The 25,470-nt window shown below is 43.4% G+C and overlaps 2 protein-coding genes across 4 annotated transcripts in view; both read left to right on the plus strand.

Moving 5' to 3' along the window:
• LOC119658844 (ubiquitin-conjugating enzyme E2-17 kDa) overlaps positions 1 to 13,897 on the plus strand; it is a 36,382-nt gene extending 22,485 nt beyond the window's left edge. Inside the window, exons 2-3 of the mRNA XM_038066594.1 lie at positions 12,452 to 12,737; positions 12,829 to 13,897. Of these exons, the coding sequence (XP_037922522.1) occupies positions 12,452 to 12,737; positions 12,829 to 12,954 (412 nt within the window). The 3' untranslated portion in view covers positions 12,955 to 13,897. The remainder of the gene's footprint in view (positions 1 to 12,451; positions 12,738 to 12,828) is intronic.
• A 10,273-nt stretch (positions 13,898 to 24,170) lies between these two features.
• Positions 24,171 to 25,470, plus strand: part of LOC119659323 (FERM, ARHGEF and pleckstrin domain-containing protein 1-like) — a 215,551-nt gene continuing 214,251 nt past the window's right edge. For all 3 annotated transcript variants that reach the window (XM_038067347.1, XM_038067350.1, XM_038067348.1), the window contains exon 1: positions 24,171 to 24,950. The gene's annotated coding sequence lies outside the window, so the exon portion shown is untranslated. The remainder of the gene's footprint in view (positions 24,951 to 25,470) is intronic.

A 25,470-nucleotide genomic window follows, 5' to 3' on the forward strand; every position in this document is an offset into this window, starting at 1 on the left:
GCATTATTTTGCTTTGGAGTTAAGAGGGGCCTCCCCATATATGCGAAAGGCGGGAGCAAAATCGGCGCTCAGCTGCGCGTTTAACGCGCTTACCTTCTCACTGTTGTAGCTCTCCAACGATTTCGAGTTTCGGAAAATTCTTTTGCCAATATTATCTATGCATGCTTTAGATTAGATTTATGCAAAACAAAAAAATCGATTTTTTTTAAGTCGTCGCACGGGATGGATGCTCACTTAATGATACGAAAAGGGCGCCATAACTTTTCAACGAGGGATGATCGCCACGATTATTCAATGGTGTTAGGAATGTGGGACTTCCTTCCTCCTACATACCCGTTCTATCTCCTCCTACATACCCTCTCCATCTCCTCTCTCTCCGAGGGTGGGGCTGACAATCAAACTTTACCAATATGAGATCAAAATATCCCTCTTTTGAAACGGTATAACTTTCTTAGAGGTGTAGTCACTTCTTTTCGGAGTTCATACATTTCATAGCCTCCTTTCCGCCTGGGAAATTGGTGTTTGTGGTTAAACTCAACCATTGGTATAAAAATAGCCCCAATATGGGGGCATATTTTTTTAAGGGGGATCGCCGCTACAATTTGTACAACCCTTCCATCTTGGCATGAAAATAGCCCCAATTGGGGGGGGGGGGGTCTCCTCCTCTTCTTTCATTCTCTCCATGGGTTTGAAGGAGATGAATTGATTTTTCATTCCCTGGTAAATCCTACAATGTGCTCACTAGAATTTTGGAACTTATTAAGTATTTTTACCCATCGTAAGAATAGCATCCGCAAATACCGATATATCGTTGGTATACAAAAGATGGCACCAAAACGCTGCCCTGTTTCACACCAGCTCCAATTTCTCACAGTTCAAAGTATTTTTTTCCTTGGTATTTCACTCTAAATTTAGAATCTCACAAAAATCTTCGGGGGGTCCCTATGGAATTTGTACACCATTCCTTGATGTCACACCTTATCGAACGCCTTAACGATATCGATAAAAATGGCTGAGCACACTTCTTTGTTTTTCATTGCATTTTCATTCAGATTTGCAATCCTTGGCGCCCATTGGATCGTGAAATGATTTGCACGGAAACTAACTTCATCCGCAGTGATTTGCCTAAGTGTCTTAAAGAGGCCTTTCAAGTGACTCGATAGTGATTGAAAGATGCGATATTGGTTGATACGATCCGCTTTTACTTGGCTCCTTCTTTGATTTAGGAACCATTGTCATTTTGGCTACTTTCTATTGTGAGGAACAGAATCTAATCTGAATGCTACTTTGATTGTTTGTGACAATTGGATAAGCTTTATTGGGAAGTACGTCTTAATTTCTAACCTCAGCTCATTCAGTTTTACACGTTATATTGCGTAATGTTCGATTTTTTGAGTAAGGCTTGTGGACACTTGCATATAAGAAATGAAGAGAAATGGATCGTTTATTGGTTTAAGACTTCTACAAAAATGTGAGAAATCAGAGAATCTACGGTTTAATCTATCTACTCCGGCTTTCCAGTATCCATTTGCAGTTGAAAAAACTTGGCTGTGGATAAGAGTTTGAACTTTGTGCCCCTTAAAAGTTATTCTGTCTCCCGTTGTAACAAAGGTCACTCAGTTTTGGGTAGAGAAACTGGCGGAGGCGTCCTTGTTAAGTCGTTCGCAACTCATGTTTTCCTCCAAATTTTCCCCTTACGACTCTCTCCGCAACGCAAATCCATTTGTTATTCTTTATGTGTATTTCGCGGTTCCTTCTCTTTCCTTGAAAAGCCAATTTCGTGGGTCTAAGTTCAGCCACGGTGAATACCAATTAGGATCTTCACTCCTTTAACTTCCGCCCCCCTCATTTTATACCATTGTATCTAACTTGCTTTTTCATTGCGCCCTTCCCCTCTCCAAGTTCCTCCTGGCTCACCACTAATATTGATAACAAGTCGGGAAACCGAAAGCTGAACGCTTCAGGTATGAAAGGTTTTGTATTTCTTTTATAAAGACATTTGAGTGTGTATTTGTCCCAGTAGTACGTAACACGTAATATATGCATATATTATGAGAGAATATCCACTCGCATTATATTGATATTCAGTCTTGAATTTGCAAAGAAGTAACAAATTTGACGTATTCTAACTTTGTTAGTAATAATGCGAATTCCACCAAACTTGGTAGAATGCTGCTCTATAATATAGCCCACATTGCTACAAAATTGTGATTCTATGATGAACTTAAGGAGGGGTTTTGCAGCCGAGTGCTAAAAATTATAGTAATATACTACTATTATTATTTGAACAGATATCGGCATGGAGGGTACTTCGTAGCCTATACATATAATTTTTTTCAGATTTTCGGTTGGGTAATTTCTGGGAGTAGTCCGGATAGCTGAGTGGTTAGAGCGCAAGGCTGTCGTACGGAAGGTCGCGGTTCAAATCTCGCTGGTGGCAGTGGGATTTGTATCGTGATTTGACGTCGGACACCAGGCGACTCAGCTGTGAATGAGTACCTGAGTCAAATCAGGGTAATAATCTCGGTCGAGCGCAATGCTCACCACATTGCCTCCTAGTGTACCGTTACGGTCTTGAATGAAGTGCTCTAACACACTTTAAGGCCCTGATCCAACATGGATTGTTGCGCCAACGATTATTATTATAATTTCTGGGAATGGGTCCGTTGAGTAAATTATCACTTTCGGCCTCCCCCCTGCCTAAGGGGCTCTATTCCATTTTTTTTTCAGGAAATAAGTTCCATTTATATTTAATATAATGTCGTAGTTTCTCGTTCGAGATTGTGTCGGGCCAGAGTACTTCGATGACAGATCAGAGATAATTATTATTAGTCTTAGATCGTTCGAGTAATAGTAACGATCACATCCCATCCCCATATAACAGTCAAGGCAGAGCGAGTGATGCGATGCAGTCTCAACTCGGTGTTGCTGTTCAGGGACCTTCGTTTTCGGACTTAGTAAAAACAATGAAGGCGTATCTAGCACAAATAATGCATCACGTGACATAAAGTTGACTGTTGCTGTCGGAAAAACTAGCGCTACTAAGATGCATAAATACCGACCCGACCGCATTTTCGCTATGGTCAGATTGATAACTTTTTTTGTCTGGATTGATCTTCAGTGTGAAATCCCCTCCTTAAATTAACGTTTGGTAGAGCATTCCACATAAATTTCCTGTTGACATCATTGAACGTTTTATCGAAGTAAATGGAACGCAAAGAAAACAGCAATCCGGACTTGACATACTGTTACCCAGCGGCCCACAGCTTGTTGATATAATTTATATGCAACGCTCCAAAGCGGAAGTTTGACCGTTCTCTATCCAAATTTTAGAAGACCTCTTTGGTGTATCTCGGGATTATTTTAACTATTACCTTTGTGACAACCAACAGCGCCCAAATGGCCCGCCTAAACAATCATCCCCTTTCACTCCCGGAGAAAAGTCGTCTGCGGTTTCCAGGATTGTTAAATAAGTGGAAGTAGGATGCAGAAACTATTGTATGTGGATTGCAAGGAGCAGTTTCACCGGCATACAGTCAAGGTTGGGGCTTTAACTCAGATTGGTACATTGATAGGTAAAATTTCATTCTCGTTTCGCGTATGTTATGATGAGTACCTATTTATTTCACGAGATTTGCAGCTTCATTGCATGTTGTGTTGTCTAAAATCCACCCAACAAACGGCTCGTCCTCGTGGATAAAGATTCTACCATCCGAAGAAATGTTTACGACTACCTGCAGCTTGTTTTGCGATACAGTATATGGTATCCAAACCATTATTATAACATTTGTGGTTACTTGTGCTTCCCTGACTTGCGGAATGTCTCATTCCTGCTCATTGCATTTTACATAATTTCCCACGGTATCGGAGCTTAAGATCTTTACCTTCTCTCAAATTCAAAGCGACCATTGAAATTTTGAGTTCCTAACTCTCGTCAGCTTTAGACTGGTTTTTATCCATCAAATGTTCTACCTTAGTACCTTAGTATTCAGATCAAAATCCCAGTAGTATCAGAGATCTCCATTGGTTCACAATTCTGTACATTTAAGATGCTCCTGGGCCGAAATTTCACAGTCAATGTTCCGTCTAAAACAGGTTCCCAAGTGAGAAGTACTTGGTTCCTGGATGTCGGTAATAATAATCCGATAATGAATTTAAAATTGTTTCGGATAGACTTTGCAAACTACGATAGCAGAATGCGGCAAAAAGGAGAAAAGTACTCCCGAGAGAACCACCACTTTATCTCGCGTAAAGTTATGATGTCGTCTGCATCCCTGGAATTCTCGCTCGAATTGTGGTAGTCCCCGTTGCATACACATTCCAGAAACAAATCATAGTCCACTGTTTTCTCCTGTGGGTTCCCGGGCATAGGAACATAGAGGGGAATGAGCGGGCTGACGGATTGGCCAGGCAAGGCTCTGCTCTTGGCAGTCCCTTGGCGAATACAGTCGGTGTTCCGCTGGCGGCTATCGGGGACGGAGTCTACTCGTACTACCTAGCAGCCGCGGGCCTGAGATGGCGAAGGCTTACAAGCTGTGCCAAGTCAAGGAGAATTTGGTCCACTTATAACATAGCCTGATCACGAGAGCTCCTGTACCAGACGCGTGCAAATGCATTCAAGATTACGGCAGTCTGGACGGGGCACTGGCCCATAGGGGACCATGCCGCTAGGCTCGGCATACCCTAGAACTCACATTGTCGAAGCTGCGGAGAAGGAAGGGAAACCCTCATGCACTTTCTCTGCGATTGCCCAGCTCTGGCTAGAGTCAGGCTGCGGACACTGGGTAAACCATTCTTTGGGGACCTCAGAGAGATTTCTAGCTGCAGAGTGGGAGAGCTGCTTTCCTTCGTGAATGCTACGGGCTGGCTCTGAAGATCCGAGCCGGCTGGACTCTGCCTCCCTGCTCCCATAACAACAGTCACGGTCTTAGGAGTTTGTGGCATCAAAACGGCGCACCAAAGCGCTAATTGGGCTCTTCGGAGCGGCCACTGATACCTACCTACCTACCCCACTGTTTTCGATAGAAGAATATCGGTATCGATAAATCTAGACCTTATCGGAGTGGTAGATAACGTTTCAATAGGAAATAGAAATTTCGAAATTTTCGGGTTTCTAGCCTACAAAGATCTGCTCCTTTTAATTTTCTTCTGCAGCAAGCGGGGGGTATTTTGAGTAAATTTTCAACTCCCAACTTCTAGAGCAGTTACTATCGAACACAAAGTGCATGTAGCTAATAGTAGCTACTATTAATACTTAATGAAACTTCCTGAGGCGCCTAAATGTCTTTAGGCCATTTAAGCTGTAGTGACCCAACCTTTCCTCTCTTTTCGAACGGGCTTGGGAACGCCTTTGTCGGAACTCGAAAGTTGATGGCAAGCATTATTTGCACGCGTAATAAGTGGCGGTTGAAACGACGTCAATCTTCCATATATCAAAAGTTCTCACTACCAGTATTAGCATACTACCTTGTAAATATGGCCTTGTTTTCTATCGGAGTCATCTGAAAAGCCCACGATTCCACTATACAATAGGTCACTCGGTCGGACCAGAAACCTATATAAACCTAAAGAACTAAGTCAATGGAATATCTCTCTTTAACGAGGTTAAATAGATCTCAAACGAGACTGCATTGAATCTGAAATATTAGTTTAATACATGTTGTCACCTTTTACAAATAGTTTTCTTCTGTTCTATTTGCAGTAGGAATGATATTTTTATAGTAAATATTCATGCATTCCATCGCAGTGTAAATAATATCTGTTAAATTTTTGCTAGTTAAAATGATAATATTGTTCGGACCCCTGGGACCAGGGAGTGTTGAGAGATTCAACAAAACAAGGCCATATTTAAATCAATTCATTCACAACAAATCACAAGAAAAATATAAAAACGACAGAACTAAATGAAACGTTCTGATTATTAGCATCGAAAGTTGAATACCCTCTTAATTCCCATTTTAATCCAATATATAAATTTCCTGCTCCCAATATTTTTACTCTGAATGATGGCAGTTCACTAAAATGTTTCATCTTTTAAATCCAAACAAGTCTAAAAATAGGTTTTTCGTTTTTATTTGCTTTCGAGTAAGCCCGTTCTTATAGTTCTTTGGTTTATGTCCAAACAATTTACTTTCTCATGCTCATGTTAGAAAAATTAGAAAAAAAATATTAAATCTTTTCAACTAAAATATTTTTAAAATTGGAATCATGCCAAGGTGCATTCGTTCACTTCGGAAACAAGGCCGTGGAAGCTTAATGTTTATGAATATTTTATTTTTTCCGGCATTATCTATAACATGCAAATTTTGCTGGTTTCTGGTCCAGAGGGTGAGAATATTGACAATGAAAACGTCATATTTTTACATAAATATTTTTAATACCAAGAAAAAAACATTTTTTTATGATGTTACACTTATTTTTGAACTTTTCTACCCTGCATAAGTACAACTAAAAATTATCAAATTTAAAAGCAGTCCACATCCCCCACCAACAGTCAGAAATCAAAAGTCATTTTACATTTACATTTCATTTAAACGATGGCAGTGACTTTTGTGTGAGAGATAAAGCGTTCGCCACACAGAACGCGATCTGTCAATGTATTTGTATAATCCAATATTGCATTGCACATCTCACACACAACGTGATCTGTCGCAGCGATCCATTCTAGATCGCGGCGGTCAGCGATCTGTTCGTACAAATTTACAGAATTGATGAACAATCTTCTAAGTGCAATGAATGAAAATACAAAGGGGCAACTAGAAAAGAAGGTGATATTTGTATTGTTTTGTATTTCTATGACAAATTAGTAAAATCCTAGAAATTTAAATTGCTTTTCCCCGTAAAAAACAAATACAGTATTCGGCGACATCGGTGTTGTCTTTTTTCTGAAACTGAAAGAGAGACACCCGAAATACTGTTTTTTTTTCACAAACTTCTTAGCCAATAAAGGAGATAATCCTGCCAACCCATTTAATTTTATTTACTCAAAATTTATGAGAAATATTCGATACAACTGAAGCTACTCGTGAGAAAGTGATCACAATGCTGGATGGCTCACTAGATATCGTGTTGTGTGTGACAATCCATATTGCCGATTGCCGCGACAATCCAGCGATCTTTGATCGCCGCGCTTTCTGTGTGGCAAAGGCTTAATTAACCACACTATTCGGATGTGTGGCAAGATTATCAGAATATGTATATTTTTGTGTTGCGAACTCTGAGAGAGCCCTAATTTACACTGAAAAGTTCACCAAGGAAATTTGTGTATTGTCAAATGTGACTGTAAACAAATTGCTGCCATATTTGGCATATATTGTTACTTTACGTCGCTTACATAAACCTAAATTTTTCGAATCAATATTTAAATCCTTCGTTCGGCAATCCTAACGCGTCTTATCTTCCTTGCGTGCACTAGCCACTGCTCTTCGATTGCGGCAGCACGGGGTACTACTGGAATTTCAGGATGATCTGAGTTTTTTTGCCCCCAATATGCTTCCTCCAAGTAAGCCGTTTGTCTAGGTGCATTCCAAGGAATTCCAAGGAATTTTATCTGCTTAGGCCTGGCCTCAATATGTTCTTCTGCTCGGGTGTATTCCATGCAGTAAGCATACTCCCTTTGAATCCCCCTTTTGACCTTTTTCAAGGTCTCACAATATTGTACCGCTTTGGTGATCCTCGCTTGAGTCAGATAGTCAAACAAAATTATGCCTGGTTCCAAAATTCGAATGCATGCATGGCTGAAATTTTAATTTTGATGTGAGACTGGTTTTTAGTTTTCAGACATGTAGTGGGCAACCTAAGATATATCTCCAGTAACAATGGAGAAGAGAGTTTTTGGTGTTAAAAAACTGCTTGGTGGCCTGCAATCCATTTAAGTGTGTTATTCTGTCAATTGTTTTGGGGTGCATCTTGGCAACAATTTCCGATATCCGAGGGTGTCTGTAATTGTTTCCTGCAGGAAAAATGTGGAGATCTGCGACCGTCACGAACCATATTCTCGATTTTTTCCACAAGTTCTTCAATTACAACTTAAGGTCTCCGCCCCTCTGATCATAATACACCGAAAGACGCTCGTTCTTAAACTTGCGAGACCACTGGTACACACGTATACTATTATATTTATAGCTTACTCACCATAAATGGTGAGTCTCAGTGGTTACTTTAATAGATAACATCGCGGATTTTGTACTTTGCGGGCAATGTCGGACATATTTGTATTTGTTAATACGAATACGAATAAATTTGTACGATGGTTTTCTATGAATACGAATATATTCGTATTCGAAAGTGAATATTTTGGTATTTACATAAATGAATACAAACGTATTCGTATTTACGAGTACGAATACGAATTCTATTGAATTCATATTATCAAGTTATTGATCAATTCAATGAAAAAAAAAACTCATGAGTAGCTGCCTTCTAAATCTGCAGGTCCGTACCACGTGTGGCAATAATATAAATGCCTACTGTGAATCACATTTTCTCTATCTACAAAAAAAAAATGGGTAGGAATCCGATGCATGTGCCCCGTAGCATATACGGCGTCAGTATCTGAGAAAAGACTTTCAGCGTCGTAGCATATACGGCGATTTCCCAAAAATTCTAGAGTAATTTTTCCTTAATTGGATGCAAAGAATCTCATATGTAGATCATACTGGGACTCTGCAGTTCTGCCGGGCTAATACGGGCTTTTCAACCAGGTGGAAGACCGGCAATGCGTTCTCGGTCGGTCCTCCCAAATACGTCAGTGTATTCCAAGCGGAGGTATTGGCGGTATTGGAGGCTTATCGATGATTAAAGTACAATCCAGTCCCTAAGCGCAACGTAGTTATTTTGACCGCCATAAAGGTCTTGGCCTTTTACTCAGTGGCGACACTCACCAGGCTGGTTGGATAGTGTTGAGACGTACTGAACAATCTGGGCAACATTCTTCTTTAGGTTTCTGGCCATAGGAACATAGAAGTGAATGAGTAAACCGACGGACTAGCCAGGCGGGACTCCTCCGGTGATGCAGTCTGCATCCCGTTGGCGACTGTGAAGAATCGAGTCTACTCGCAACGCTCGGCGGCCGCTGACTCCAGATGGCGAAAATTTATCTCATGCGGTTAGTCAAGGATCTGGCCATTGGCTTTTGAATCAGGCCACGTGGATGCGTACAAGGTTACGGCGGTTTGCACGAAGCACTGGCTCCTCTACTGTTCTGCGCCAAGTACCCTTGGGGCAACCCACTCGTCGGTCATCGTGTGAGAATGAATTCTGCTGCACAGGTAGCCTGCAATGCAATTGTCGCTCCTACTTAATATATGTCCCATCAACTGCCACTTTGTCTTCCGATCACAGTGTATACGAGTACCAGGCGTGAGCGCCGACCAAGTTCTTCGTTCACGAGTTAAATAAGTGTCAGACCAACGCACTCCGATGATACGATGCAGATAGGTATTGACGAAAGCTTGGAACTTTTGGGTAACGGTGGAGTTCACTTTACATGTGCTACTTCTATATAGCAACGCAGAAAGAACACTAGCACAGAACAGTCTCAATTTGATCTTGGTTTTGAGATAACTGCATTTCCATTTCTCCGGATCTAGCGCGGTTAATGCGTGAGACAATATCCAATTCGGTGCCACCTTCAGCAGAAACCGCTCTTCCTAGATATTCAAATTGATGGACTCCTACGATTTTCTGCCCATTAATGCAGATAGGGAGAGTGCGATGATCCATTAGACTAAGAACTTTTGTTTTGTTGGTGTTTATCTTCAGTCCAACTCGATTTGCCTTTCTTTCCAAATCCAAGCCAAAGTTCATCACTCGATGAGAGAGCAAACATATATCATCGCCGTAGTCGAGATGTTTGTCATTGTCGATTGAACTCCTCCGCGTCCTCCGTCCAAGGTAGCATAAAGCACGTCACCGACAACCAGAAGAAATAATATCGGTGACAGTACGCAACACTGGTGGGCTCCGCTTTGGACCTCAAAATCATCCGAAATTTTACCTCGGTGCAGCACGTGATATTTTGCTATATGTCGCCCTGATAATAGCTATTAGTTTCTCCGAAATGTCCCTCCTACGTAGAGAACTTCAGATACATTCCCTATTCAAGCTCTCGAAAGCTTGTTCGAAATCGGTGAAAAGCAGATGTGGCGAAGATCTAAATTTTGCGCACTGTTGCAAAATGACCCGTAGAGTATTCATGTGGTCAATGCAGAAGTATCCAAAACGAAAACTACCCTATTCATGTCGATCAAGCTTTCGAGATGTTCTTTGATGGGTTCCAGGATTATTTTAACTATTATATTTGCAATAGCAGGGAGCACGTAGATACCCCTCCAATTATCACACTCAAAACGGGTGCCCTTAATCATCTCCTTCTTCTACGCTCTGGAAAGGTCTGGAATTCCCAAAATTTTCGTATGGGTGGAAGTAGCAGATCTGCAGTAACTACAGGTGCAGCGATAAATAACTCTGCGGGGAAACCATCGAGCCCAGCGGCTGTACTCCTTTTGAGTGCATTCATGGCCGAAAAGATTTCTCTTCTGCTTGGAGAAACAGTTCGTATCCGCGTGTTATGTTGACTAGCCATTTCATCCACTTCACCAAATGTGATGCGGTTAAGAACCGTGGTGAACTTTTCTTTCCACGTGTTAAGTTGCTCATCATCGTGGATGAGAAATCGACCGATGACGTCCCCCACAGAGAGTTTAACGTGAGTACCTGCCGTGTAGGCATAATCCCACGGTTCTCTTTGGGCACGGGTTCATTTGGAGACCACAGTCAGAGCCCCGCCATGACTGGCACAGCGGTACTGGTTTATACTGAGTGCAGGCTCAGTATTCTTACCAGTGTATGTACGGAGATGCCTATGTAACACTTCTGCCGCAACTCCACGCTTGAGCCCCAAGCGCAATAAAAATCCCACAAGAGGACCCCCCACCAACAACCCAGCCGAGAGAACATCATGCATCAATTCTCCGGGAACATATGCTCTCAAAAGAACATCCTGGTTCCCATGGTACCAGATAACCTCCGGTGAGGCTTCGTAACAACAGCAACTTGAGATGAGTCCCTTGCAGATTCGGGTCTGATCGCCCTCTTCGAGTAGGTGGGGACGTGACCAGCGCAATAGCAAATTCTTTCTTGTCACGTGGTACACTACGCTGAACTTCTCGGGATTTTACCCGATATCAGAGTTCGCGCACGTCGCTCCTGCCATCACTCGCGAAAAAAAAAGAATTTTTGATGTTGACGCAATGCTTATCGATATTCTCAGGCGGGGTTTTCACTACATTTCCGATCAGAAAAGTGATTCTGTTGAGCGACAGCTCGATCAAACAAGCACTCCATGTTGAACTTGGGGGTCGCAGCTCCTCAACCAAGAAGTGGCGCACGCAAAACTATCAGATGAAGATCCCTTTCGAGGCCGAGCCAGCGCCACTTTTGGTGCGCATATCCAGGAGACATTTCCTAGATTTATTGCTGATCGCGAAGTAGTCGATCTGATTGTTCATACGGTGTTGGTTAGTTGAAATTCAACTGACCTTATTTCAGGCTTTATACTTGAACAATGTGCAACCAACGACAAGGCAGTGGAAGTTGCAGAAATCCATGAACCCCTAACCATTAAGATTGCGGTTGCCAAGACCGTGTTCCCCATCATATGTCCGAGGAAGGTGGTGTCAGATCCCACCTTGGTATTCAGATCAGCCATCACGATCGCAATGTCACTTTTAGGAAGCCTCCCTTAAATTGCATTTAATTGCTTGTAGAAGGCATCCTTGTCCACTATATCGGAAGTCTCCGTTGGGACCGTGCATTGTACAACCTGGACCGGAATCTTGCAATTAGAAATTTGTAAGAAATTGGCTTCTAGGTGAAGAGAGCACACTTTGCGGCAGCCATCAGAAGCAACTCGACACGGGGTTCGCCTCTGCTACCACTTAGCTTTCCCGAGTACAAAAGCACACTGCCACAAGACGGAGAGGAGTACTCTCCAAAGTCTAACCAACTTATTTCACTTAGACCCAGAATTTATATTGCTAAAATTCTCGCTCAAGTTAGAGAAAGTGAGCATACTGAAAACCCTCGCTACGGAGCATGCACACAGTTCAGAAACCAATCATTGCCCCTTTTCGATAACCAAAAGTCATAGCCGTGAGGTCAGTCCCTATTCGAGGCGTTTGTTGACGTTTCGATAGCAATAAAGTTTCAAAATTTGCAGGTTGCTAGCCCACAAATTTCGATCCCTTTTAATCATCTCGTACGACCAGCAGGGAAGATTTTGAGTGTATTTTTAAGCCCCAACTCACTGTACGGATGCGTCGTCCACATTTGTCCTAAGAAATTGAAATTTACCAGTTCCGGCACCAATCCCTTATGTTCTTATATTTCTTTGTAGTGTAAATCCCAAAGAATGCATTGAAATTAATTTTGCTCTTTTCTATGTTTTCAGGCTTCAAGAAGATCCACCAACTGGTGTTTCCGGTGCACCAACAGATAATAATATTATGATATGGAATGCTGTGATTTTTGGTCCACACGATACACCATTCGAAGATGGAACATTCAAATTAACAATAGAATTCACTGAAGAATATCCAAATAAACCGCCAACAGTACGTTTCGTGTCGAAAGTATTTCATCCAAACGTTTACGCAGACGGTGGTATATGCTTGGATATATTGCAAAATCGATGGAGTCCCACATATGATGTATCTGCAATACTTACATCTATACAGGTATGGAGTCCGCTTGGTTAAGTCAACAAGCTTTCACTAAATCAATGAACGAACGAAGTTACTAATTATCGTTTTCTCCTCTCTTTTGCAGTCGTTATTAAGTGATCCAAATCCAAATTCGCCGGCGAATTCAACAGCCGCTCAACTATACAAGGAAAACCGTCGAGAATACGAGAAACGAGTGAAAGCTTGTGTAGAACAAAGTTTTATTGATTAGCCGCCGTCTCGTCGTTATGTCGTCATTTATTGTCGCCATTACAATAAAATAAAACAGCAAAAACAGAAAACAGAAAGTAACAAGAACACATAATAAATTTAAGAAGATTATAAGAATCACATGGAAAACAGATGTTAGAAGTTGAAGGAGAAAAAAATAATAAAACATTAGAAAAAGAGGAACAAGAAGAAATATACATTTCTCTACTATTACTACAACTAATTGTACACCGCCAAAAAGCCACAACAACACTAGAACAAGAAACAATCCACACTTCCAGTTTACCCTCTCTATTTTCCCCCTGTCATCATAAACTATTCGAAGGAAACCACAACATCTCTTACTTATTACTAAATAATATATTTAAAAATATAAAACTACAAAATAAAACAACAAATAAATGAAATTATCAACCGCCGTGTAATGTATAATTTTAGAGTTTCTTTTTTTAATCAAATAGTAGAAAATATAAAACACAAATTTAAAACAAAAGTAATTCTAATTGCGAACTGTACATGTTACCTTTATTTATCGGTCTCGTTGCTGCCCCCTTTCACCCAAGCAATCAAGCCTTCATGATAATTACTCTAGAGCTTTTCCTTAGAAAATGTTCAAACGTGATCTTTTGAAAAGGTCACGGTGTATATTTAACTCGAAATTGTCGTTGCTACTTAGGAAGCAAGAAAGAAACCTGAAAATTACACAAACGAAAATTATTTCTAGTCCTCAAAACAAGAGAAATCGAGCATCACCCTGTGATGGACCCTAGGAAACTTTTAATATTTCACATTTTTATCTATAAGCGACCCTTTTTCTTTCATGAACACTTGCTGAACGTGACGTGGAAATAGTGTTTTTGTGTCTGTTCATTAGAGTGGCTATTCCTTTCTCATTATTTGGCGACAAAATCATATCATTATATGATAAGTATTCGCTTTCTAGACCCATCTTCATTTCATTTCACGCTGGTTAACTATTGCAATGCTTATTTTTATATTTTATCTTGTACTTTTCTTCAACATCGAATTTTTTGGTAATGTGTGTGCTTTAGTTGTTGAAAATGAGCAGATAATCAGCGTCAAGCCTTCAGCGCAAGGACTGAAATATGTTGAAGCAATACACTCTGCGAGTTGTTCAATAAAGCAGTCCTGTCGACACGAAGAAAACTCCATATTATCTGTTTTGATTTATTTCCGAATCAAGATTCCTCAATGCTACTTACAAAAGATAAAACGAGGAATAAAAAATGAATTACTCAAGACATTGAAGAAATGGAAGAAAATACAAAGCAAAAAAGTGAAATATTAAGTGAAAAACATTATTATAAATAATTATTATGAAATAAAACAAAATATTAAAAAAATAAAAATTATGGAATAAAAATTATTTAAAATAAGATTACATATGAATTTAATTCAGTCGACTGTGTTTTATTTCGCAGAATTGGTGATGTCATTTTGATGGAATTTTGGTCATATTGTTAGAAAGTTCTGGAAGATTCCCTGTACTGGCGGTTGTCAACCCCAATGGAAGAACTCGTGGTGAATATCGACCGCTATGCTTATGCCTAGGGTAATTTCTCTGTTCCAAGTGCTCAGGTCATTTGGCAGCGGCATGCACTAGCCAGCATGATAGGTCGAGAAGTTGCAGGAAGTGTGGTGAAGAGGGCCAGCTCGTCAAAGATTGCACCGGAGATCCACGGTGTATGCTTTGTAGTGGGAAAGAGGGCGTGGACGACCGGCATGCTGCGGGAAGCAGAAGATGTCCGGCATGTAGGAGGGGGCTGAACCGCACAGGAAAATGAGATTGATACAAATCAATCTCAATCACTGTGAGGTAGCTCAGGCCCTGCTCTCGCAAACCATTCGAGAGTCGAATGTGGGCGGTGGATACGTCTCACAACGCCGCAATCTGGGCGTGCGGAAGACAGACCATTCAAGAAGTAATGGTTTCCCCGGTAGCCGGTTTTATAAGGGCGAAGGTCAACGGTGTCCAGATTTACAGCTGCTACGCTTCTCCTAGTGCAACCTTAGCACAATATGAGGAGATGTTAGACAGTCTGGTGTTAGACGCTAGAGACCGCTGCCCTAAAATCGTTGCGGGCGATTTAAACGCGTGGACACTGGAGTGGGGAATCCGATCGACGAACACCAGTGGTCAAATTCTGCTGGAGTCTTTTGCGGAGTTGGACATCGTGCTGGCCAACGTTGGATGCGTGCCCACCTTTCGAGGTAGAAGGGCGGGTTCGATCGCTGACCTGACATTTGTTAGCATTTCAGTGGTGAGGGAGATGGCTTGGCAAGTGAGTGAGCACTACACCCACAGTGACCACCAGGCCATCTTCCTCAGCATTAAAAACCGAGTAAGCAATCAACGACGCTCTAGAGATAGAAAGGCTAAAGCGGTTGGCTGGTCTATCGGAGCTTTCGAGAAGGAAACATTCCTGGCGGCATTGGAGGGAGCTCATGATCCGGATGGAACTGCGGTGGAAAGAGTCACACAGCTGTCTCAGCGTGTAACAGAAGCATGCGACGACGTTTGCACCACGGCAAGAGGCCAAACTACTGGTGGAACAAAGGGATCGCTGCCTTGAGATCCTCTTGTCTCCGAACGAGAAGACTTTCCCACAAGGCAAAGAGAAGGCCGGAGCATCAGGAGCGTGAAGAGGAATACAGGGATCTGCGAAGCAACCTCAAGAAGGCCATACGGAGAAGAAAACGGGAATGCTACCAGAAGCAGAGGCTAATACGGATCCATGGGGTACAGCCTACCAAGTAGTAGTGAACAAGATCCGCGGGCAAAAATCACCTTAAGTGACATGCCCACGGCTCTAGTTGCAAATAATTACAACTCTTTTCCCGCAGCATGAGCAAAATGAAAGTGAACCCCAACTGGAAGCTCAGCAGGACGTCTTCCCAACCCCTGGTGTTACCGAAGAGGAGCTTCGGGGAATCTGCGGACGTACTGGGGATAGCAAGGCTCCGGGATGGGACGGAATTCCGAACAAGACTCTGAAGGTGGCTGCCAAGGCCAAACCAAGAGGGTTCGCAAGCAAATTCGAATCATGCCTGGCGGAAGGAATATTTCCCGCCGAGTGGAAGAGGCAGAAGCTGGTGTTGCTACCGAAGCCCCAAAAACCGGCCGGCGTGCCCTCTTCATATCGCCCTATTTGTCTCTTAGACACCATGGGGAAGATGTTGGAGAGGGTGATATACAACAGGCTGCTCCCGTTCATCGAGCTTGCGGGTGGTCTTTCAGAGTGGCAATATGGGTTTCGGCGAGCCCATTCTACGGTCGATACAGTAGCAAAGGTCGTGGAGTTGGCTCGAAATGCAATGGCCATGGGCAAATGCTGTGCTCTGATGACGCTGGACGTTAAAAATGCTTTCAACTCAACGACGGCCCGAAGAAGTACATTGTGACAGCAGGTGTGCCTCAAGGTTCTGTATTGGGGCCACTGCTGTGGAACATAATTTACGACGGAGTGCTTGGCCTACCCGTGCCGGAGGAGGCAACCTGATTGGTTTGCGGACGACCTGGCGATAGTTGCAATTGCAAAGCATCCCGACGATGTGGAGCTTTATGTAAATGAAGCCATTCATGCCATCAAGTCATGGTTTCGAATGGCCAAGCTAGACCTGGCGGACGCAAAGACGGAACCGGTCCTCATTACCAACTACAGGAAGAATAACACGGTTAATATCCGGGTTGGTAATCGTGAGGTCGTCTGAAAATCAATTGTCAAATACCTGGGGGTGATTATGGATGCCAAGCTGAGTTTCAAGGGACACTTGGATTATGCGCGGGAGAAGGCAGCAAATGCTAGATGATCCCTTGCAGATAAGTTCAGCATACCGGCCCATTGCGCTAAGGGTGCGCAGCGCATTTAGGACGGCGTCGACGGAGGCAGTGTGTGTCATCGCAGGACTGATCCCTATAGATCTTCCCCACTGGCTCTACGAAGAACGGAACACAAATCTAGCCGCGGTTAATGTGGATTTCCGAAAAGCCATCAGGAGAGAATTGTGTGGTAAGTGGCAACAACAGTGGATAACTCCAACAATGGCCGGTGGACCCATACATTGATCCCGTGTATCGAGAAATGGGTCGACCGAAGGGGCGGAGAATTGAATTACCACCTGACACAGTTCCTTACAGGACACGATGGCTATAGAATCATGATTTCTGCAGCAGAAAAGTAGGTTGACCAGCATCTTCGAGGCCGACTTCGAGCCGTCCAACCTGATGGAAGAGATGCTAAAGTTGGAGGAAAGTTGGATGGCGGTAAATGAGGCAGTAGTCGTGGTACAGACAAAACTCCTGGAGTTGGATCGACCTCGGAAGGCGGCGTGATGGAGACGAAACAAGGACGTGCAGGTGTAGCGAACCAGGGCCTCCCCCACGAAGTAATACTTCACGGCGGTCCCGGGGGGAGGGGTGGTTTTAGTGGGTGCAAATCTCACACACTGATACAACCTGACGTGGCAGCGTCTTTCTAAAATTTCCACCTCCATCCATTAAAAAAAGTGCTCAGGCTACATTGGGGCCATTGAACCACAAGTTTTCTGCCTACATTGCGAGCAGTGTTCAGAATCTGCGTTGAAGAAAATTTTTCAAAGATATCTTTAGCTGACTACGACGATGCCAACAGTTGCATGTAAAATACAGGGTCCTATCGTCTTCTTTACATCAGCTACAGATAGGCGATTCCGCCATCCTTATTTTCCCAAGGTGCTGTGTTAGAATCTCTTCTATGATTTTCATATTGAGGAGCAATTGTACGGTTTTGGTGATTATTGTTCTCGAGTTATCACAATCTCGGCACATGTGGGATTTTACCAAATACTAACACAAAGAGGCAAGCATTTAGGTTCATAAGATCCTGCCCACTTAAAAGGCTAATGAGAGATTCCGTCGAGAACTCCCCGCAACACCGAACACCATGCACAATGGTATATTTCTGTATGTTTTCAACCAGACTGTGTGAGAGTCCCAGGACATCAAGGGAAGCCATCAGGGACTTTGGTACAATACCTCTAGCTGACAATATTATGGGAACTACAACCAATTTCTCGAGATGACAAATTTCTTTGATTTCCCGTACCGGTGGCTCATAATTCACCTTCTTCTCCACGGATTTCCGTTCAATGTTGCTATTATGGGGGATAGCAACATCAATAATGTACGCAGAGCGACCCGTCCTGTCTACTAACAGCACGTCAGGCTTGTTTTGTGATGTATGGCGATCAGTTAGAACTTGCCGATCCCAGTACATGCGGTAAGCAGAACACCGGCAAACCGGACATGTCCCCTTAATCAGCCCATGGTTGTATGCAAGGTTTTGGTAAATCACTTTACATACAGCATTATGCCTGTTTGTGTATTGTACCGGTGTCATTACAGTGGAACAGAAATGAGATGGTCCAACATCTCTAACGCCGAACCACACATTCTGCACTGGCCGTCCTCCACCCGTTCTTTCATGATGAGCTTTTTATAAGTTTGAGTGGCGACCACGGCATCCTGAATAACACACATAAATCCTTACGTCTCAGCAAAGAGCTCCCTAGCACACAGCCATCTATTCGCCAAATGGCTGCCAAAGTCAATTCACGTGTTTACCGTGCATTGCCTTTGACTTCCATTCATCGATCCGCTCTTGGTCTGATTTCACCCCACTCAGATGATTGAAAGATCAATCCTTCAGGTTAAGTGGAGTCAGCCCACAGTGTGGCTTACAAACAGCCGCATGCAAGAAACTTGCTTGCTCTTTGCTGTAAAAATAAGCGAGCAGCGAATAGATTTGGCGGTGATGTGCCGGCACATCAACCACGCCCATCCGATGTCACGAGGCAGGTCCATCCACTCCACGGCAGAGTTTTGATGATGCATTCGGAATTTGGACATAGTAGTCCGTAAGCCAGTGAAGGGATAGCGAATACATTCAATGCGCTTATTTTATTCTTCTCGAGAGATGCGATGTCAGTACCAGTTTTATACGTCGCAGGAAATCGAACAGCACAGCATCTTTCAAATCATCAATTCGAGCATGGGTTCCTTGCAGAATTCCTAGGTATTTGTAGAAGTCTGTCTCGATCATAACTTGGATGTGAAGGTCGCCAATGCTATTGTTCAGCATGTGGCTCGTGATGACCTTTGCAGATGACTTTGATTCGACACTTGTCTAATCCATATTGACCACAGACATCTAAGGCAATCAGGACCAGCATTCAACTTGATAACATCTAAGTAAATCAAATGTGCCAGCACGCACTTAGCACGTAGGCCATATTTGATTGCAAAACCATGTCCTCTAGCATCATTCAGTAGCCATGAAAGGGGGCTCAGTGCCATACAGAATCAAAGGGGACTAAATGAATCCCTCCAGAAGACACTGGTTAGGCTCTGACACTCTGACACCCTCAGCTAAACGCACTGATAAGGTGGTGTGCCACCCTTCCATGTCTGTCGTCAAAAACTTTATTAGTTGGGGTAAATGCGATACAAACGTAGGACATCGATTAGCCAGGTACGCGGTACGCTGTCAAAAACCTTGGCATAATCGATATAGCAAGGTTTCTTTGGCTTCTAGTTTCTTGTCCTACAACTACAGAGTCTATAATGAGTTGCTCTTTGCAACCTCTTAAACCGACTCGGACAGAATGTAGGTTTCGAGGTGCACATTAACCTTTTCACTAATAATGGACTTTATGAATTTGTAAAGGGTTGATAAGCACGTAGTCTGTCTTGTGTCTGTGGAGTACTGCACCGTGTCCTTTTTAGGGATAAGGTATTCAATCCCCGCAGTGAGGAAGGATGAAAACTCCTCCGGCCGACTAATGACCTGATTTATGCTATGGTATGGTGTCAAAATTAATCAACCTGTTTTAGCACATGGTTTACTGAGTGGCCACTATAATATATGATGTAGTGGCTCTTCTCTAGGAAACAGGTCCCTGTCCAACGCATGTCTTGCAACGCTGTTACATAACTAGCTGCTCAGCAGCTTTATCTCTGTACAGGGAGCGCACATTCCATTAGAAAATGCAAAAATTTTTAGTCAATTTTCGTTGCCGGGTTGATCGTTGTGTTGCCAATCCAGTCCGAGGCTCCTTCCGTGGCTTCGTAACTTTGGTTTTCCATGGACGGTTTTCAACCCTACCCAACCACCAACCTGGAAGAGGAGTTTGTACAATTTGTCCCGTTTTTAAGTGCAGGAGACTCGACTTCATGGGACCTATACTACCCTTTGACAGCCGACTGATTTTTCTATTACTTCTACAATAGTATAAGTTTTAGTTATGAATATTTTTTTAAATTTAATAAATTCTGCTATTCAAACAAACTACAATACTTCCTTTTGGCCTTCATTTAGCTTCATTATTTTCGACGGCAGAATATGTCAATCCCTGCGAGTAACTGTTGGATGTAGACACAGCCACGAGTACCATTGGCTCTCTCTAGGATACAGTTGTCATCTTTGGCTGAATTTCGTCAATATTCATAATTCCGTTTGAGTTCCAGGTTATGCAGCAGATGCAAGCAGAGAGCTCTGATTACGTGTAGGTCCATAGCAGGAAAAAATGGGGTTACATATACACTGGATATACACTGCAATAGTAAGGCCAATGATTACCTATTGGGAGGTAATCAGGGCAAAAGAACTGAACTCAGCACACAAGCCAGGGAGTTATATAAACTCCAAAGACTGGCTTGCATGTGTATTAGTGGGGCAATGAGGGCATGCCCAACGGCATCCCTGGAAGTCCTGGGATTAACCCCTCTACATCTACACATACAGATGCAGGCAAAGAAGGTTGATATTCTTTCTAGGCGATATCCCGAGTTATTGATACGAAGGGATAACATGACAACGAGGTTTCACTTTGATAAGAAGTTTGAAACACGTTGGAGTAACAAGGCAAACTGAGAAAGCGTGTCTTTGACATACGGCTTCAACCAGCAACTGATTACTTGACACACTGACGGATTCCTCACAGCAGAAGGAGCGGCTGTCGGGGTCATTGGCCCAAGGAAAATGTACTTTGACCTAATTCGTAAACACACTAGCATATTCCAGGTGGAAATGTACGCAATAGGCAGATGTGCCTACTTTAATCTCCATAGGAACTATAAGGGGCAGAACATTGCTATACTGACTGAGCCACCCGGCCATCAAGGCACTTAGGTCCAACCAGGTGAACTCTAAAGTGATATGGAAATGCCGCTCAATAAGTTCCGGACACTTTGGGCTCCAGGCCATATTGTGTTGGAAGGCAATGAGGCAGCGGACGAACTAGCCAAGAAGGAAGCAGGAACGACTTTACACAGATCAAAGTCGTACGGCAATGACATTAAAAAATGAAGAGGAACGGCTGAGGGAACTATGCTGGGCGGGCCTACCAGGAATGAAGTATTCCAGGGTGCTTATTGAGGGATACGAACCCAAGCGCACAAAGGATTGTTTAAATCTCATCAAAAATAACTTCCGAATCATAGTTGGAACTCTCACTGATCACTGTCGGCTAAACTATCAATTAGGGAAATTAGGGATATCTAAGGACACTGCCTGTAGGTGATGAGGCCTCTATACACATTCTGGGGCAGTGTCCGCCACTTGTGCAAAGTGATCGGGGCACCTGGGAGAATATTTAATACCAGATGCAGAGTTGAAAGATCTGTAAGTGGGGAATATACTAAAATTCTTATAGGCTTGCTTGAGGAACACTATAACCAACAAAAGGGGCACAATAGTTCTTTAAGGACGCGGTGCGACTTCCCCTTAACAGAATAACAATAATATTGATAAGAATAATAAATAATAAAGTTTTTGGCGACAGTCATGGAAGGGTTGCATACCACCTTATCGGTGCGTACATCTGAGGGTGCTAATACCTCATAGCCCATTCGTATACGGAGGGGCATCTTCCAGGGGGATTCGTTGAGTCCCCTTTGGTTTTGTATGGTACTGAACCCCCTTTCATGGCTACTGAATGATGCTAGAGGGCATGGTTTTGCAATAAAGTATGGCCTACGTGCTAATTGCGAACTGACACACTTGATGTACTTAGATGACATCAAGCTGTATGCTGGTACTGACGACCATCTTAGAAGTCTGTTGCGAATAATAGACATGTTCAGCCGTGATATTCGAATGGAGTTTGGATTAGACAAGTGTCGAATCCAAGCCATCCGCAAAGGTCATCACGAGCCGCATGCCGGACATAGCATTGGTGACCTCCACATCGAAGCTATGACCGAGACAGACTTCTACAAGTACCTAGGAATTCTGCAAGGAACCCATGCTCGAGTTGGTGATCTGAAGGAAGTTCTTCTGTCCGAATTCCTGCGCCGTGTAAAGCTCGTGCTGAAATCGCATCTCTCGGCGAAGAATAAAATGAGCGCGTCGAGTGTATTCGCTATCCCTTCACTAGCTTATGCATTCGGAATATTGCCGTGGACGAAGACCGACCTGGAAAACGTCCAGCGGCGGATTCGGACAACTATGTCCAAATTCCGAATGCATCACCCAAAGTCTGCCGTAGAGCGGATGAACCTGCCTCGTGACATCGGAGGTAGGGGCGTGGTTGACGTGGCGGCACAACATCATCGCCAAGTCAACTCGCTGCGCGCTTATTTTTACAGCAAAGAGCAGGCGAGTCCCTTGCATGCGGCTGTCTGTAAGACAGACTGTGGACTGACTCCACTTAACTTGAAGGATCGATCTTTCAATCCTCTGAGTGGGGTGAAGTCGGACCAAGAGCGGATCGATGAATGGAAGTCGAAGGCAATGCACGGTAAACACGTGAATTGTCTTTGGCAGCCATTTTTCGATTTGCATTTGTCGAACAGATGGCTGTGTGCTGAGGAGCTCTTTGCTGAGATGGAGGGGTTCATGTGCGCCATTTAGGACGGCGTGGTCGCCACCCGAGCTTATAAAAAGCTCATCATGAAAGGACGGGTGGAGAACGACCAGTGCAGAATGTTTGGTTCGGCGTTAGAGATGTTGGACCATCTTATTTCTGGCTGCACTGTTATGGCACCGGTGCAATACATCACCAGGCATAATGCTGTAAGTAAAGTTTTCCATCAAAACCTTGCATACAAGCATGGGCTGATCACGGGAACATGTCCGGTTTACCGATATGAGCCGCAAGCAGCACTTGATAGTTCTGTTTACAGCATGTATTGGGACCGGCAAGTTCTGACTGATCGCTATACTCCACACAACAAGCCTGACGTACTGTTATTTGACAAGACGGGTCGCTCCGCGTATATTATTGATGTTGCTATCCCTGATAATATCAACATTGAACGGAAATACGTGGAGAAGTTGAACTATGAGTCATTGGCTCGGGAAATGAAAGAAATTTGGCGTCTCGAGCGGGTGGTTGTAGTTCCCATAATATTGTCAGCTACAGGTATTGTACCTAAATCCCTGATGGCTTCCCTTGATGTCCTGGAACTTTCGCACAGTCTGGTTCAAACCATGCAGAAGTACACCATTACAGGTAAATTAGGTAAAATCCGGCATCTGCCGAGATTGTGATAACGCGGAAATCATAAATATATTGATTATTGTTGAGATTTTTCATTTTTGGATTCTGTTTAAATAAAAGCTTATTGTTTGTTGAGTAATGGGAAATATCCTATTTTAGTTAGGCTGAGCATTAAGTGTGAAAGATAGGGAGTGTTTCCAGACTTTTTTGTCTAGTGTATATTTGACTCGAAAGTGTACTACAGTAACTGTCCAATTTTTGTAAATTGATTGAAAACTAAATTTTCTGGCAACCGAGTTTATTGCCCTGTGGAATGGGATCTGGTTCGTAGGATTTACAATAATATAATTCGAAGTTGCATCTCTTAAAAATTTGTCGTTGATATGATGATTTGAGCGTAATTACTTTCAGATTAGTATCGGCAAAATTAAAACTACTTTTAGGTTGTTACTCTGAAATGATAAAAAAATCAGAGTCAAATATATTCTATATGTGCGCCAGCGAATTCCTGGTAATGTTCATATGAATATTACACGGATTATTTCCTCGCTGTTGTAATTATAATTTCTCAAATGATTTTCCCGCTCGAACGTTATCCAACCCTACCCGAGCACCCAACAGAATTCACTCACTTCCAGCTGTTGAATTCACCACTGGAAGTCTCATGACTTCATTTCCATTGCCGTCGGACCAGAAGAACTCTCGCGAAGAACTGTCAAAAACGAAGATGGCGAAGTGGACGATGGGTGTGTGATCGAGTCGCGCTGTCGTTCCGTGAAGAAAAAACTGGTAAATTGCTGGGAATAAAAGTCGCCACTAACAAAGAAAAGTGCCCCAGTCGTCGTGGATTCACGTCACGCCAATTGAGTACGGGTCTAGTGTAGTTTTCCTTAGTTTTTCTCCGAAACATAATTTTCCGCAGCATCTCTGGTGACCGTGTCGTCGACATCGTACGAGGTTCAGGTCATTTGAGTTTCCTTGGTCGGCCCGCGGCCAGTTTGACTTGTTTCGCGTTCTGGTGGCCCGCGGCGACCGCTTTAGCCGCCGCAGCGTTCTCTCGGGGCCACGGTGCCAGTGGGATTTGGTGAAAATTGTGCGAATTGCGAAAAAGGGTGGAACTGAAGGAGGTCGTGGAAAAAGGGAAAACATTTTTCGCCCAATTGTGCTGGTCGGGGAAGGGACGAGAACAGAAGTCCGTGCTGGAGTAAAGGAGGGGGAGATTCGCGGAGAAGTGAGTGGAGTGTTTGGGAGAGGCAAGTCTGACGGAGAGCGAAGCATTGCCACACCGAATGTTTTATCTGTGTCTCAGTTTGGCTTGTGCAGTGTCCGGTTGTCTTGTCTCGCTTGCACAGTGCTCGCGCGCCATGTGATTAGGTTTCGTGTCGTTTTCGCCGCTGTCATTGTTTTGTTCGCCGCAGGGTGGAAGTCGGAAGCAGTTCAGTCGAAGGAATTTGCCAATAACTTTGGGAAGACGATGCTTGGATACATTAATCTGATGTAAGTATGATGCTCCTCCTGTTTTCCCGTTTTGATGGCCCCGTAAATGACAATGTCGGCCCCAGCGGAAATACGCAAAAGTGCAATTGACCGGATTTCCTCTGATGAAAGGGCGATGGCTCCTTGGTGAACTTCAGTAAATTTTCCGCTTTAGATTCTTGGGGTTGGGATTCGATTTATGATAATCAAAGACATCGTTCAACCACTCAGGCGTGCACAATTCGTCGCCGAAGTTGCTGTTGTTCTAGTAAAGTTGTAACCCAATTCTCTCGGTGAACGGGATGACCTCGCGCACCACAGATTTGCGGGTGGCGGCTCCGCCATGATGACGTCGACCACCCCCTGTGACACACTTTCCACGATAGCAGCAAAAAATTCCGGTGAGATTTTCCTGCGGTGTCGTCGCCGTGCGTTCTCCGTGCAATTCTTGCGATTTTCCATATTGGGGTGGGTTCTTACGTGTGAGATTGAACTCCATCGGAACAATTAAATTAAATGCTTAACGGCGAGAGTTTGTTGA

This window comes from Hermetia illucens, chromosome 6, assembly GCF_905115235.1.
Source record: "Hermetia illucens chromosome 6, iHerIll2.2.curated.20191125, whole genome shotgun sequence".
NCBI lineage: Eukaryota > Metazoa > Arthropoda > Insecta > Diptera > Stratiomyidae > Hermetia > Hermetia illucens.